At 42.9% G+C, this 17297-nt stretch overlaps 1 protein-coding gene across 3 annotated transcripts in view; it reads left to right on the top strand.

Annotated features, from left to right (window-relative positions):
* The window catches only part of LOC115159121 (tyrosine-protein kinase JAK2), an 87075-nt gene that overhangs the window by 53836 nt on the left and 15942 nt on the right, over positions 1-17297 (top strand). For 2 of the 3 annotated variants that reach the window (XM_029708556.1, XM_029708557.1), the window contains 6 exons: positions 5085-5230; positions 8547-8838; positions 9112-9231; positions 16224-16381; positions 16474-16585; positions 16816-17005. In XM_029708556.1, the coding sequence (XP_029564416.1) occupies positions 5085-5230; positions 8547-8838; positions 9112-9231; positions 16224-16381; positions 16474-16585; positions 16816-17005 (1018 nt within the window). The remainder of the gene's footprint in view (positions 1-5084; positions 5231-8546; positions 8839-9111; positions 9232-16223; positions 16382-16473; positions 16586-16815; positions 17006-17297) is intronic. The other variant, XM_029708558.1, reaches the window with a different exon arrangement.

Here is a 17297-nt window from a genome sequence, read left to right as displayed (position 1 = left end):
GTGAGGTGCATGGCAGCGGATGCATGGCACCACAATGGGCCTCAGGATCTTGGAACGGTATCTCTGCATTTAAATTGGCATCGATAAAATTCAGTTGTGTTTGTTGTCCGTGGCTTATGCCTGCCCATACCATAACCCCACCGCCACCATTGGGCCCTCTGTTCAAAACGTTGACACCAGCAAACCCCTCGACCACACAACGCCATACATGTGTTCTGCGGTTGTGAGGCCGGCTGGACATAATGCCAAATTCTCTAAAATTATGTTGGAGGCGGCTTATAGTAGAGAAATTAGCTTTACATACTCTGGCAACTGCTCTGGACATTCATGCAGTCAGCATGCCAATTGCACACTCCCTCAAAACTTGAGACATCAAGTTATGTGTGACAAAACTGCACATTTTAGAGTGACCTTCTATTGTCCCCAGCCCAAGGTGCACCTGTGTAATGATCATTCTGTTTTATCAACTTCTTGATATGCCACACCTGTTAGGTGGATGAATTATCTTGGCAAATGAGAAATACTCACTAACAGGGATGTAAACAAATTTGTACACAGAATTTGAGAAAAATATGCTTTTTATGCTTATGGAACATTTCTGAGCTCTTTTATTTCAGCGCATGAAACATGGGATCAACACTTTTCATGTTCCGTTTATATTTTTGTTCAGTGTAATTGGAAGCTTCCTTAACGGCCAGATCCGGGTACCTTTTATACTTTTCAGAACTGCAGAATTTAACTAACTGCTCTACCAAGTCAACGGCCTTCAAAGGGAGAGATGGGTACTATACTAAATCACTATACTTAATCTTAATCAGTAACAAAAAGGTTTTAATTACTGACTAAACAAAACACAACTTCTGTTCACAGGGAGGCCACTCTCCCCTTTTACTTTCACCTTACTGGAAGGTATTGTTTTAATCTACAATTACCAATCTCTGTTGGATATTCACTATTTGCTTCACACTCCTTGTGTATTGTTTTGAGATGAATAGGTTTTGTACCCAAATTATAAAATACATCAGCCAGATACCAGTGTTCACCAAGATACCGCACAAAACAAAAATGTTGAAGGCTAATTTACCCCGTTCTGACAGAGGTTAAACTATTTCAGAATAAGAATGAATAAAGTCTCACAAAATTGAGCGCGTGAGGAGTGTTTGATCATGCCAACAGATTATCCAAACACAAAATCGGTTCTACCCCAGCTACAATAAAGAATAAGCCCGGTAGTGTTACTGGACCTATTGTAAACTGCATGGGTTGTAGTTACATGTCTCTTGACTCCACTGAACGTAATGATGGTACAGAGGCCAAATATCCCTATGCTTTCTTTACCTCCAACTCCGGACATTTTCAGGAGAGTTTGCTGCTGCTCGCTAGTCAGTAAAGAAAATGAATTGGCGCAGAGAGCCCAGGCACCACTGTACATTCTCACCCAATTTGAAACCTGTCACATTCTTTCATTAGCATCAAAATTGCCAGCCAGAGCCACATTCTTGTGCCCCACTGTTTCTCCCATCCTATTGGTCTTTTGGACCCTGAATACATTTTACTGATTTTGTTCACATCTAGTCTGAACAGAATGTTCCCTGCAGTGGTTAAGAATCCTTCCACCGCTACATGTGAGGTTGTTGGATCACATGCCTCGCGGCTGTAAGACCAAGCAGGGTTTTGATGAAGTGCCAGGAGTTGTACCAAAATTGCTCTAGGCAGGAGAGAGCAGACAATGGGATCATAAGCGCCCGCATGGAAACCAAAAATTCAACCCCGTTTTCTAATGAAGCTGACGAATTCCTGACCCAATTTAAATTCTTTCATTATGCAATGCAATTCCCCAGTACTCGTGTTATAGGCTGGCCATCTGGCGGTATGAGGTTTCCTCCCTCTGGGAGTACTTGCCCGGGATAATAAATAATTGCAACTTTATGGGTACGAACCAGGCTCACCTCTCTATGGTTTCCAGTCTGGGACTACTATGTTTGATTTGTATTATTTTCCAGAGTTTTCGAGGTCCTGGTTCTGTTGACTCAAGATCTTTCTCTAGTCGCCTCATACTTGTCAGTCGCCTGCACAAGCTGACTCTCTATATCTTTAATTTGAGCTTTATTGTTTCTACCTTACTGTTGATAAAACAACGCCATCAAAATGCGTGTATATTGAGCTTGCGATTTGTCCTTGACGTCATTGTGCCATACCACCACATCTCTTATTTGATTGGAATTTTCAGTCAGCAGGGAAATGCTGACCAATTGTATCCAATTTGCACAATTTTCCCCATACCGAATTGGTAGATTCTTTGCGTGCTTCTTTCATCACACCCTGTAACGCCCTGGCCATAGAGAGGGGTTTTTGTTCTTTATTTTGGTTAGGCCAGGGTGTTACATTGGGTGGGCGTTCTATGTTCATTTTTCTATGCTTTTGTATTTCTTTGTTTTGGGCCGTGTGTGGCTCCCAATCAGGCACAGCTGTAGTTTGTTGTTGCTGATTGGGAGTCACACATAAGTAGCCTGGTTTTCCTTTAGGGTTTTGTGGGTGATTGTATTCTGTTAAGAGTATTTCCTAACAGTACTGTTTTGCTGTCGTCTTTTGTTAAATTTTGTAGTGTTCTCTTTTGTATTAAAATTAGTTCAAGATGAACACATCCTCCGCTGCACCTTGGTCTTTCTCTAACGATGGCCGTTACACACCCATGAATTTACAAAATGTTTCCTCTTCTATTCCCCCTTTTACAGAAGTGTCAGAACCCACAGATGCCATTTCAATGGTTATTATTTCTCTGCCTCCCGACGGTATCTAAGGTGTTTAGATGTTCTCACCCAGTAGTTACAGTATACGTCCTTAATAAATTTGTCACTGGACCTGATATCTTGTGTTGAGAACGACACTGAAGCGTCTGCAAATTTACAAATGGAGAATCCAGGAGACATAAGGTCTTTATACCAGTGTCACTCCTCAAGTATCACTGTTGTTGACAACACAAGTCATTTTTTTGCTACACAATCGGTCTCTATTATTAGCTCCAATAGACCACAAACCAACCTCCTGACTTACAGTATCTCCACAGCCAATACACACAGATCCCTTACAAATTGGGGGGGGGGGGGGGGGTCGGCAGGGGAGACTCATTCCGGCTTTGAATGTACTCTTGAAAGTTGTAATAGTAGAATGCACAAGGGGACATTTTGAAATTGGGTAGTGCATCATCAGTTCCTCTTGTCATGCTAGTCAATGGCATACCTTACAGAGCTATTTATAACTTGTCAGAAATGTCCAGAACAACTAACCCATGTCAGCTATCATTTATTTATTTTTGTTTTTTTAGCCCATAGATATTGTTGTAATTTATTCACATGAATACACATTAGACATGGCAATGTGTAGAATTGCAATAGAATTTGCTTTAAAGGTGTAAAAATCTCTTTGCCCCCATGACAAAATGTGTAGAATTGCAGGAAATAAGCTTTAAACATGCAAAATTCTCTCCATCAACAAGAAGGGTATGAACAGTTGTGTCATGAACAGAGCTTGTCTCAATAGAAATAGATGTGGTGGTGGGGGGGGGCCCGGGATGTTCCCCAATGCTGGAAGCGGGGCCCCGAGTGGAAAAAGTTTGTGAACACCTGATCTAAGCCTCAGACTTCAAATTACATAGTCATCCAGTAGAGGACGCTCAAATGAAAATAGTCATCTAGGCCACAAACCTAAAAAATGACAATCATCCACGATGTCAAAACAGTGGGACTGCTGAATAAATCCAGGCTTTCGAAGTCCATTTCCAAAAATTCCTATTCTGCCTACGACCCCCCCACAAGATGTCAGAATGAGTGGAACGGTTATAGGCAAAGTTCCTATCTCGATTTTGTGTGCCGGCTCCTCTTCCACTGATTCAGACTCTTTAGTTTAACTGTAAATCGTGGTGAATCCTACCGACAACGCCAATTGTTAGGTTCTAAGTTTCTGGTACAAATTCCAGTCGGACTCCAAAGAAAGCTAGATTTATTAAACCACACTGGGTCATACAGCTGCACAAGACAAGTTACAGAATCTCAGCACATATATTGATCACCTCTGTTTTCCCGGACAAGCCCTCCCCCTCCTGAGTCTAGGATGTACAATGAATCTCTGGCTAGGCAGGTGGTGTCATCATCCCAGCCCGAGTCCAGAACCTTTGGTACTCTTCCACGCATCTCCCGGTCGTCTTATCAGTAGGGAGTATACATTCTTGCACCTTGCCGCAGTCCATTGTTAATTATCCTCTCATACACAGAGGGCTATTTGAGAATAAGCAATATATTCATGGATACCATGATGCAAATCATTGAGAGAGCATGATGATATAAAACAGTGAAGCCATAAGACAGTGTTACAGGGCAGTAGCTCGCAATCTATTATCTCTACCATTTGACTCTTATCTCACCCTTTATGGAAACATTCTGTCTCAGGGCATCTATCAAACCCATAACATGTTATTCACTATTGCTAGGATACTTATATGATTATAAACAGACTATAACATGCTCAAGTCAATTAGTCACTTTCCGACAGTAGTTTAGGACAAGTTAGGCCCTGTGTTGCTGTAAGGAAAGGGGTGTTGACTCTTTAGTACACATTCTGAGAACTGAGGTACTTGGTTTCCACGTAGCTTTGAAAGTTGGGTGATGTTCCTCGATGTTCCGTCTGGTTAATGCATTAGTTATCTAGTCGAGGCCGATGTCTGTTGTGGTTTTAGTTGATGTTATCCACAGAGAATTTAGAAAGTGAAACTGTACTGGCCATGGTTTTAATAACCGTGAGGGCCCTTGGGGACAGAGAGAGGCATGATACTGATAGGGCTGTATAACTACAGATTTGAGGCTTTTAACAACTGCTTTGTGCCTAATCAGATGGTCTGTCTGCCGTTTGTCCTCTCTCATATCATGTTAACGTTATCTCTCCCTTTTTTTTTCTTTCTCTTCTCTCTTTCCCTTATTTCCCTTTTCTGTTTTCACCTTATGCCACCGGTACCCTGTATCTCCCTGCCTATTTACTTCCTCTGCCACTTCTTCCTTTCTTGCTTGTACCTCCCTCCCTCCCTCCCTCAGTGGCGCAGTGACTTTGTGGATGGCTGGGTCAGTATCCCGGTAAACCATGAGGCCCAGGAGGAGTGTCTTGGCATGGCTGTGTTGGATATGATGAGGATGGCTAAGGAGAGCAGCCAGGCTCCTGTGGACATCTTCAACGACACCAGGCGAGTACACCGGAGGAAGACGGAGCATAATGAACCTCAAAGCAAAGAAAAATGTATAGGAAACTGAACTGAAAACGTTTGGTCACAAAGAGGCGTTCACAACGGTCAAACCAGGTGGAATGCGTAGCATCCCCTGTGGTCACTAAAGAAATATGGATGTTAACCCTGTGTCCTGGCTAAAATGCTAACCTGACATTTGTATTTCCTTCCTGGCCACCTAATCATCCCTAAATCCCTAGCTTCCAATTGGCTTATTCAGTTGCACCCCTCTCCCCTGCAACTCTTCCCCTTAGGTGTTGCTGTAAGAGAGGAATGTACTGGGTGAACACTTCACAGTTAGGTTTAAATATAACTTGCATGTTTTGGCACATGGCATATGGTATAATGACGGCGCTCCCTCTCTTCTAGAGGTCTTCGGATCTACCCAATTACCCCGAGATCCGACCAACATTTTGTAGTTAACCCCTTGGATCCCAGGTTGGATCTCGCCCGGTGGCCACATACCTCAGATCTGTGTGAAAATAGGTGAAATACCAACCGGATCTGAAATGATATCTTTGAGTTTTGTTCCTAAACAATATAAATGGTAATTTCAAATATTTGAATTTTATTCTCTTAACACTAGAACCGCCATAGGCCAACGGCCTCTGACGTTTGATTTTGTACTGTATATTAAAAGAAACCCCCCCCCCCCCAAAAAACGCAATGTCCTGTTCCTTGCCTGACTTTTCCTAAATGTTTGTATTTTACACTGCACATTTGTCAGAATTTTGAAATCACAAACAGAAAAGTATTTAGAGCCTTTTTACCAGTTTAAAAAAAAAATATATATATTCAAAAAAAATTCTCACACTTATTCTCAATTCTTTCCGCCAAGACAATGTGCTCTAGGGCGTTGGTACCTAGCCAGGCGCTAATGTGTGTCTCTCTCACTGAATGAATGACAAATTAATGAATGGGCAATAATTGTGCAAGTTACTTCACAATCAAATTTAAATTAGGCCTAACTGAATCATGAGGATGAAGAGGTTGATTTAATTTAGAACAGTGATAGTGTGATGAGTTTATTATGCCTATTTATCAGTGCTGGCTTATGTTAATAATTTGACCACGTACCTTGCAGGTTGATACATTCTCACTTATGTTTTAGTTTGTAAAAATAAGCTGTTATGGTACTGTTTTATTGTACAGGAAATGAAAACATGCTATATGTTGCAGTAGGCCTTTAGAATAATGCAAAACATATCCTTGACTATATCCAAGTTGATGAGCAGGAAACAAACAATGCCAGTCAGCCTGCACAGCCGGCCCATCGAAACTACACCAAAACTAATTTCACACATAATAAGAGTTAGCCTATAGACAATATTAAATTGACAATAATCTGATGAGTGACAATTTTAGGCCTGTCGGTACTCAAATTGTACATGAAGAGATGGGTGCATCTTGTAATTGACAAATGCAGGGAAAGGAGCATTGCATGCAGGTAAAACATTTTGATTTCTACATAGTATCTGAAAGAGCCTATTCTGCAGTTTCTGTGACACTGTCAAATAACTCAAAATTCAAGAGGTGCAGCTAATTTTCCAATTTTCACTTTTTAGAAGAATAACCTTGCTGTCCATGCATTCAGCAAATGACCAAGCGGAATTATGTTTTTACATTTTTACAATTTTTTTTTCAAATGAATTACATATGAAAAGCTGAAATGGATTGAGTCAAGTATTCATCCCCTTTTTTATGGCAAGCCTAAATAAGTTCAGGAGTGAACATTTGCTTAAGTCACATAAGTTGCATGGACTAAATAGTGTTTAACATGATTTTTTTGTGACTACCTCATCTCTGTACTCCACACATACAATTATCTGTACGGTCCCTCAATCAAGCAGTGAATTTCAAACAGAAGCTCCAACCACAAAGACCAGAGAGATATTCCAATGCCTCGCAAAGAAGGGTACCTATTGGTAGATGGGCAAAAATAAAAAAAACAGACATTGAATTTGGTGAAGTTATTAATTACACTTTGGATAGTGTATCAACACACCCAGTCAATATAAAGATAAAGGCGTCCTTCCTAACTCAGTTGCCGACGGAGGAAGGAAACCACTCAGGGATTTCACCATGAGGCCAGTGGTGACTTTAAAACAGTTATTGATAGGAGAAAACTGACGATCGGTCAACAACATTGTAGTCACTCCACAATACTAACCTAAATGACAGAGTGAAAAGAAGGAAGCCTGTACAGAATAAAAATATTCCTAAAGTAAAACTGTGGCAATTTATTAAACTATGTCCTAATGTTTTGGGCAAATCCAACACAACACATCACTGAGTACCACTCTTCATATTTTCAAGCATAGTGGTGGCTGCATCATGTTATGGGCATGCTTGTCATTGGTAAGGGTTGGGACTTTTTGTTGTTGATGAAAAATTAAATAAATGGAGTAGAGCTAAGCACAGGCAAAATCCTATAGGAAAACCTGGTTGACTGCTTTCCAACAGAAATTGGCAGACAAATTAACCTTTCAGCAGGACAGGTACCTAAAACACAAGGCCAAATATACACTGGAGTTGCTTACCAAGATGACCTCCTGAGTGGCAAGACTGTCAAGCAATGATCATCAACCGACTTGACAAAGCTTGAAGAATTTAAAAAATAATAGTGGGCAAATATTGTACAATCCAGGTATGCAAAGCTCTTAGACTTACAGCTGTAATCACTGCCAAAGGTGCTTCTAACAAATTGACTCAGGAGTGTTAATATTTATGTAAATGTAAGAGTTCTGTATTTAATTTTCAATAAATGTGCAAATACTTCTAAAAACATGTTTTCACTTTGTCATTATGGGGTATTGTGTGTAGATGGGTAAGAGAACAAAAATATATTAAATCAATTTTGAATTCAGGCTTTAACACAACAAAATGTGGAATAAGTAAAGTATGAGTATTTTCTGAAGGCACTGGTCCTGCAAATCCATGAACATATAAACTCTTAGCGTGTGTGAGATTATCAGTATTGAAAACGTGTCCATGACATCCTTTACAGAACATAATAAACCCATGTCATTAAATATTTCATGATACACAGTGTCTGTACTCACCCTGGCCTCCTTTTCTCACTTCATCACACCACACCTCCCTCCAATCCAACCCAGCCCATGTATTTAAAATATATATTCATTTCTGTTAGTTGCTAATATGTCCTTTCTTAAATCATGAAATTGTATCACATAATGTGGCTCTTTGCTGTAATTGATACTAGTATGTAATACATCCAATTGTAACTAAACCAATCCCATTCTGTCTCCCCCCACAGCTATAAGTCATTCCTGCCCAAGGACATACGTGCCCGTATCCAGGAGTACCACTTTGTGACCCGGAAGAGGATCCGCCATCGCTTCAAGAAGTTCATCCAGCAGTTCTGCCAGTGTAATGCCACCGCTCGCGACCTCAAGCTCAAATACCTGGCAAATCTGGAGATGCTGCTGCCAGCTCTCTACTCCGAGTGCTTCCGGGTCACAGAGCCCTCGGCTGGAGAGGTCACCATCGTCGTCACGGGTAACAATGGAATTCAGTGGTCCCAGGGGAAGGATATAGAGATAGAAAAGGTAGGGAGAAGTATCATTCACTTTCTCTTCTCGTTTCTTGTCCTCTTATTGTCTTTTCTTTCTCTTCTCTATCCTTCTCTTCTTGGAAACAGCATATGCCGTGCTGAAACGACCACAAAATGGCTATGATTAGTTATGTGTTTCAATTGTCTCATGCAATAGTTTCATAGAGAGTAAGCGGAAGGAACGGCTTTTGAATGTTGTGCATTCAGGATTGCTGCTACTGTATGTGACTTCTCTTTCTCGCCATCTCTCTCTCCCGATCTCTCTCAGGGTTTCCAGACGTACTGTGATTTCCCTGAGGTTATAGACATCAGCATTAAGCAGGCCAACAAGGGCGGCGCTATCGAGAGTCGTATCGTCACCATCAACAGACAGGACCATCAGACTCTGGTACGACCACCCTGCTAACCTAACTCAGAGGGACAAGAACACCTGCTTTATCTGAAATGATAATGGCCCTATTCCCGATATACACTGAGTGTACAAAACATTAAGAACACCTTCCTAATATTGAGTTGCAAACCCCCCCCCCCCTTTGCCCTCAGAACATCTTCAATTCGTTGGGGCATGGACTCTACAAGGTGTCGAAAGCATTCCACAGGGATGATGGCCCATGTTGACTCAAATGATTCCCACAGTTGCCAAGTTGGCAGGATGTCCTTTGGACCATTCTTGATGCACACGGGAAACTGTTGTATGTGGGAAAAACCCAGCAGTGTTGCAGTTCTTGACACAAACTGGTGTGCCTGGCACCTACTACCCTACCCCGTTCAAAGGCACTTTTAATCTTTTGTCTTTTCCATTCACCCTCTAAATGGCACTAATACACAATCCATGTCTCAATTAACTCGAGGCTTAAAAATCCTTCTCTAATCTGTCCCCTCCCTTTCCTATACACTGATTTGAAGTGGATTTAACAAGTGACATCAATAACAGATCATAGTTTTCACGTGGTCGGTCTATGTCATGGAAAGATTTGTACACTCAGGTTATAAACTCAGCAAAAAAAGAAATGTCCCTTTTTCAGGACCCTGTCCTTAAAAGATAATTCGTAAAAATCCAAATAACTTCACAGATCTTCATCGTAAAGGGTTTAAATACTGTTTCCCATGCTTGTTCAATGAACCATAAACAATTAATGAATATGCACCTGTGGAACAGTCGTTAAGACACTAACAGTTTACAGACGGTAGGCAATTAAGGTCACAGTTATGAAAACTTAGGACACTAAAGAGGCCTTTCTACTGACTCTGAAAAACACCAAAAGAAAGATGCCCAGGGTCCCTGCTCATCTGCGTGAACGTGGCTTAGGCATGCTGCAAGGTGGCATGAGGACTGCAGATGTGGCCAGGGCAATAAATTGCAATGTCCATACTGTGAGACGCCTTAGACAGCGCTACAGGGAGACAGGACGGACAGCTGATAGTCCTTGCGGTGGCAGACCACGTTTAACAACACCTACACAGGATCCGAACATCACACCTGCCATCTCTGTTAGTCACATGTCTGTGGAACTGTTCAGGTTGAATCTTGTTATGCTCATACAAATATTTACACATGTTAAGTTTGCTGAAAATAAACGCAGTTGACAGTGAGAGGACGTTTCTTGCTGTTTAGTACCCTACAGCAACTTGTATACCTTGTATGTGTGGAAGAGTTTCTTATGCCACAGAATGTGGAAAAGGCCATCCTTTCTATCCTTAGGTTTTAAGTATTAATGTCACATGCCCAAGTACAGTGAACTGCCTTTCTTGCAAGCACTAAACCCAACAATGCAGTAATCAATAACAATGTAATACTAAAAAATAACAAGGTAGAACAAAAATACACAAGAAATGAAAATAAGAAGAGCACGAGTAAGTAAGCATACTACATACAGGGTCACTCCGTTCCAGTATCATATTTACAATGTGCAGGGATACTGGAGCGATAGAGGTACATACTTTTGTATATATAGTGTATGTGGCCACCCATTCAAATTAGTAGATTTGACTATTTCAGCCACATCCGTTGCTGACAGGTGTATACAATCGTGCACACAGCCATGCAATCTCCATAGACAAACATTGGCGGTATAATGGCCTTATTGAAGAGCTCAGTGACTTTCAACGTGGCACCGTCATAGGATGCCACCTTTCCAACAAGGCAGTTTGTCAAATTTCTGCCCTACTAGAACTGTCTCAGTCAACTAAGTGCTGTTATTGTGAAGTGGAAATGTTTAGGAGCAACAGCGGCTCAGGCGCAAAGTGGTAGACCACACAAGCTCACAGAAATGGACTGCCAAGTGCTGAAGCGTGTAAAAATCGTCTGTCCTCGGTTGCAACACTCACTACCGAGTTCCAAATTGCCTCTGGAAGCAACATCAGCACAATAACTGTTCGTCGGGAGCTTCATGAAATGAGTTTCCATGGCTGAGCAGCTGCACACAAGCCTAAGATCACCATGCGCAAGGCCAAGCGTCTGCTGGAGTGGTGTAAAGCTTGCCACCATTGAACTCTGGAGCAGTGGAAACGCATTCTCTGGAGTGATGAATCACACTTCACCATCTGGCAGTCCGACGGACGAATCTGGGTTTGGTGGATGCCAGGAGAACGCTACCTGCCCGAATGCATAAAATTTGGTGGAGGACGAGTAATGGGCTAGAGCTGTTTTTCATGGTTCGGGCTAGGCCCCTTAGTTCCAGTGAAGATGCATCTTAACGCTACAGCATACAATGACATTCTAGACGGTTCTGTACTTCCAACATGGTGGCAACATTTTGGGGAACGCCCTTTCCTGTTTCAGCATGATAATGCCCCATGCACAAATAGCGAGATCCATACAGAAATTGCTTGTCGAGATTGGTGTGGAAAAACTTGACTGGCCTGCACAGAGCCCTGACCTCAACCCCATCAAACACCTTTGGGATGAATTGGAGCACCGACTGCGAGCCAGGCCTAATCGCCCAACATCAGTGCCCGACGTCACTAATGTTCTTGTGGCTGAATGGAAGCAAGTCCCCGCAGCAATGTTCCAACATCTAGTGGAAAGCCTTCCCAGAATAGTGGAGGCTGTTATAGCAGCTAAGGGGGGGACCACCCCCATATTAATGCCCATGATTTTGGAATGTGATTTTCGACGAGCAGTGGTCCACATACTTTTGGTCATGTGTGGCTCAAAAATATTGAATTTGGTCTTTGCTATTTCAGCCCATAGAAACGCATTGAATAACGCATTCATAAATGGCAGAGACAGTCAATAAATAAATCATTAGTAATAAGGTTTTGAAGTGTCTGTCCTATATAGGAGATGTATAAGAATGCGCAGGATTTTTTATTTTTGACACTTTTACCCCCTTATTGTTGTTGATACAAACCTACCTCCATACTTGGGATACCTTCAGATGATCCCTGTGACACTTGTGGGGGTCGTAGAGTAAAACGGAGATCACCACCGTGTTCGTGAGAGTCTCATATTCCCTTTGAGTGGTCATATTAGTTTGGATGCTACAGACTTTTTTTGTGAGAAGACCGATTTCTGACGAACACTGCTGTGCTTGATCACCTTCCACCGTAGATGCGGAAGGCCCACATAGGGCAAGAAAAATGTATCTCTAGCTTAAACTGACGGATTTTGATGGGATTTTTTTATGTTCCTTAGATTGACGCATGGGTGCGTCAACAGACTCTTAAGGATTATGTGCGTGTGTGAGCAAATGCGTAGAGACAGTGCAAAAATAAAATACATGGGCTAATTCTGTTTAGCCATTTTGTTAGCTATTTAGTTAGCTATTTAGCAGTCTTATAGATTGGGGATAGAAGCTGTTCCAGTAGCCTCTTGGTGTCAGACTTGATGCACCGGTACTACTTGCGGTGCAGAAGCAGAGAAAACGGTCTATGGCTTGGGTGGCCGGAGTCTTTTTTAACGATTTCACACCACCTGATATAGAGGTCCTGGATGGCTGGGAGCTAAGCCCCATCGATGTACTGGGCTGTCCGCACCACCCTCTGTAGTTCCATGTGATCGAGGGCAGTGCTATTGCCATACCAAGCAGTGATGTAGCCAGTCAAGATGCTCTCGATAGTACAGCTGTAGGACTTTTTGAGGATTTGAGGGTCCCTGCCAAACCTTTTCTACCTCATAAGGGGGAAGAGGTGCAGTCGCGCCTTCTTCAGGACTGTGTGCGTGTGTGTGGACCATTTTAAGTCCTTAGTGATTTGGACACAGGAACTTGACGCTCTCGACCTGCTCCACTGCAGCCCCGTCGATGTGGATGGGGGCGTCCTCGCCCCCCTGTTTTCTGTAATCCACAATCAGCTCCTTGGTCTTACTGACGTTGAGGGAGAGGTTGTTGTTCCGGCACCACACTGCCAGGTCACTGACCTCCTCCCTGTCCCACCATCGTGACGTCAGCAAACTTGATGATGGTGTTGGAGTCGTGCGTGGCCACGCAGTCATGGGTGCACAGGAAGTACAGCGGGGACTAAGCACACACCCCTGTGGGGCCCCGGTGTTGAGGGTCAGCATGGCGGAGGTGGCGTTGCCTACCCTCACCACCTGGGATCGGCCCGTCAGGAAGTCCAGGATCCAGTTACAGAGGGAGGTGTTCCAGTGTTCCTGTGTCCTAAGCTTGGTGACGAGCTTGGAAGGGACAATGGTGTTCAACGCAGAGCTGGAGTCAATGAACAGCATTCTCACATGGGTGTTCCTCTTATCTAGGTGGGTTAGGGCCGTGTGAAGTGCAATTGAGATTGTATAGTCTATGGATCCGTTGGGGCGGTCTATGGATCCGTTGGGGCGGTATGTAAATTGGAGTGGCTCTAGGGTGTCTGGGATGAGGGTGTTGATGTGTGCCATAATCAGCCTCTTAAAGCACTTCATGATTACAGATGTGTGTTCTGCATGGCGGTAGTCATTGTGGCATGAAGCCTTAGAGTTCTTGGGACCAGGAATGATGGTGGTCATCTTGAAACATGGGGATTACAGACTGGCACAAGGAGAGGTTGGAAATTACCGTGAAAATCCCTTTCAGCTGTTCTGCGCATGCTCTGAGAATGTGCCCTGGAATACCGTTGGGCCACACAGCCTTGTGGGTGTTGACTAGGACTGTGGTGGTCATTACATTTTGTCAGACAGTTATTATCATGCAAAAAAAACTTCTGATCTTACGGTAATTTACCGTTAATTAACAAACACATTCAGCATTTCCAGGCCTCCATGCATACAAGCTGCTGATCTGCGCACTTGGAACATTTACATATTTAAAACCATTTCTAATAAATCAATGTGATATACACCATCACAATAAATGTATTATTTTAGGCAGGTCTAAAGGAACATAATATGAAGAAAATGTGTTTCAGAAGAACAGAATATGAGTTGGCCTACTGTATGTTATCTTGCTATGCGCCATGCCGTAGGCTTGTTCATTTAGCAGACATGATATGGTTATGTCCCGTGCCAAATCTATGATTTTATAGTAAGAAGAATATAACTGAAGTTGGCTAGATAAAATGTGAAGGATATTTTTCCCATTCCGAAGCGGCCATGTTGAGCATAAAAGTGATCATTTGAAACCGGTCCCATAGGCTAACGACTTTAGTTGTGAATGACACAAGTCTTAGAACGTCTTACAAATCAGAACGTATATGGGCTTCATAGTGCAACTATAGGCTATTGATGATTTTGAGAAAGTAGCCGGAAAAAAGTTGCGCTCTGTTCTTTGTCTCAGGCTGCACACGCTGTGATCGTCAAGTGATCATATTTTCACCCATCGGACTATTCCAGGGCCGGCACCAGAACGAATCAGTTGGGCGGCATTTGATTTCTATAGGAGGGACCGTTTTTTTTCTTAACGGGACCTCCTGTGTGCGTTAATTTTGTTATTGGGTGTTATAATGAAGACCATAAGCAGCGTGTGACTTTCAAGTTTAGGGAAGCTTACAATTTCTCCTAACATTTCTACCTACTGTATCTACGTGCCAGTTATGATTATTTTCATATGTGCATTTTCGTGGAACAATTTCATTTCAATAATATTATTGTTTCCCAAAATTATTGTCACGTGGTTAATCATCATCTGAATTAAAATGATATAAATCTAAAAGTTAAAATTCAGCTAATGCAGGAGCATCAGTCTTTGCCGTATGGACACATTGATACGCGGCTAAAGAAATTAGGTCGTGAAACTCAGGGAGCCTACGATGCAGCGGTAGGCCTATAACAACACACAGCTATTTTGTGTTAAAGAAGATTATGATCCTCTGTGGCTAAGTCAAGCTCTCTGATAAAGTATTTTGAATGATTTTATTTAGACAGGAATAATGATCGAATTTTGGCAAACGTCAATTTACTTTAGAGGAAGTCAGCATCTGAACACTATGCACCCATAAACTGTCCTTTCTAATTCCAAAGTGGCTGAAACCAGAGATCTGTATATAATGATTAAATGCGCATGTCTCCACCCTAGCGATGCGAGTCGTTGTCCCAAAGGCGGAAATGCAGGCGACAATCTTAGGTCTGCATATTATAGTATGCCCATAGAAACGCATTGGGCTTATTCAGAAAAGATTTTTGCAAGAGGGAACCCTCTCGCTTCGCCTCTCTGCTGAAACTTGCGAGCGAAACAGCGCCCCTCTCTTACTATATGTAGCCCATGTATCTGATTCTGTCTGGACAGAAAAAGTATGACATGCTATACTCCTTTTGTCCAGACAGCATCAGATCCATGGTCTACACGTACTGAGACAGAGGGGCACCGTTTCACTCGCTCGGATGCTTTATCTGAGATTTCCGTGTCTTTCTGTGGGCACTCGTCTCGGTCAAATATATGATCAATATTTCAATATTTTATTTGGATGGGCAAGGAGGTACAGCGAGGGGCCTGCCCATAATGCTGGCCCTGGACAATTCTCAATCTAATATTGTATTTACTCGTATGTAAAATTAGTTTTGATTTAGAACGGCCAATTATCGAACGGGTAGAAAAAATACATGTCATCTGTGTGCACTTGAATAGTGAATGGAGGCTGCTTTCCCACATTTTCTTCTTCATTATTTTTTTCTTCAGTCATGCTGGCTACTCCAGTTATTTCACTCCACACATCAACCACTGTTTGAGGAGCATAAAGCCTCACGTTGGGGGACAGTCGATATTTCGCCCAAACGCTGTATGCCACGAGCTCTCCAAACCTGTTCCTGCAGCTACCCAGTGTGGTGGTAATACGGTTACCACAACAGCCCTAGTGTTGACCTGATTTAATTACGTTGGCCTTGTCAGGCTGCTGGTTCATATCTGTCTCAAAGGAACAACAATGCCTTTTCCGTACAAAAGCATGTCAGAGTACTGACCCAACCCTCTTTTCCTCCTTTAACTGTCTCTCTCTCTCTCTCCTACTACACAGGAGCTGGAGTTCCATTCCCTTTCCGAGGCTCTGTCCTTTGTGTCTTTGGTGGATGGCTACTACCGGCTAATAGCAGACGCCCACCACTACCTGTGTAAAGAGACGGCGCCCCCTAAGCTGCTGGAGGCCATTCAGAGCTACTGTCACGGCCCAGTTTCGTAAGTCACGTGTATGTGCGCGCGCACACACACACACACACACACACACGACCATGACTCAACCCATCTGTCCTCTCCATCTCTGTACTCAGGGTGGAGTTTGCTGTCAGTAAGCTGCGACGGTCTGGGAATCATAAGGGTCTGTACATCCTCCGCAGCAGCCCTAAGGACTACAACAAATACTTCCTGACCTTTGTAGTGGGGGTGAGTACAATGCATGATACTGGTGCTGTGTGACCTGATGGATTGAGTGTCCCCAGAGTCCCCTGACCCACTGCTCTAACTTTTAAAACTAGAACTATCCATGTTTAGTCCAGAACAGACTTATGGTAGCTTTTCTCCTCATGTGTACATTATATAACCTTACTGTCAAAAGTGTGTGTCTGTCTCTGTATGTATCTATCTTTAACCTGTTCCACCTTTCTTCTCTGAAGCAGAGTGACAGCCAGGTGGAGTATAAGCACGGCCAGATAGTGAAGACCGACCAGGGAGAGTACATCCTCTCTGGGGCTAAGAAGAGCTTCAGCTCTGTAAGGGAGCTGCTCCACTGCTACCAGAAGGAGGCGCTGCGCTCTGACGGACACATCTTCAAGTTCACCAAGTGCTGCCCGCCAAAGGCTAAAGGTGAGAGGTCAGGGGATAAGGGGCGACAAGGGGTCATAGCTGTGTTTTTGTGTTTATAACAATAACATAAACTGTCCTACTTGATTTCATTGGCCAATGTTAGCAATTTGGGTAAACGTTTGGGCTGGCTCCCCAGCTACACTTGACTCTCGATCTATATTCTCACAGTAGTTTAATAAACAAATAATGCACTATCCTTCAAAAGAAAACATGACACACGGATCGAGGGAAAGATGAATGCAGCAAAGTACAGAGAGATCGTTGATGAAAACCTGCTCCAGAGCACTCAGGA

Source organism: Salmo trutta, chromosome 23, assembly GCF_901001165.1.
Source record: "Salmo trutta chromosome 23, fSalTru1.1, whole genome shotgun sequence".
Taxonomy (NCBI): Eukaryota; Metazoa; Chordata; class Actinopteri; order Salmoniformes; family Salmonidae; genus Salmo; species Salmo trutta.
The sequence above is the reverse complement of the archived record's forward strand: the minus strand, read 5'-3'. Positions and strand labels throughout refer to the sequence as shown.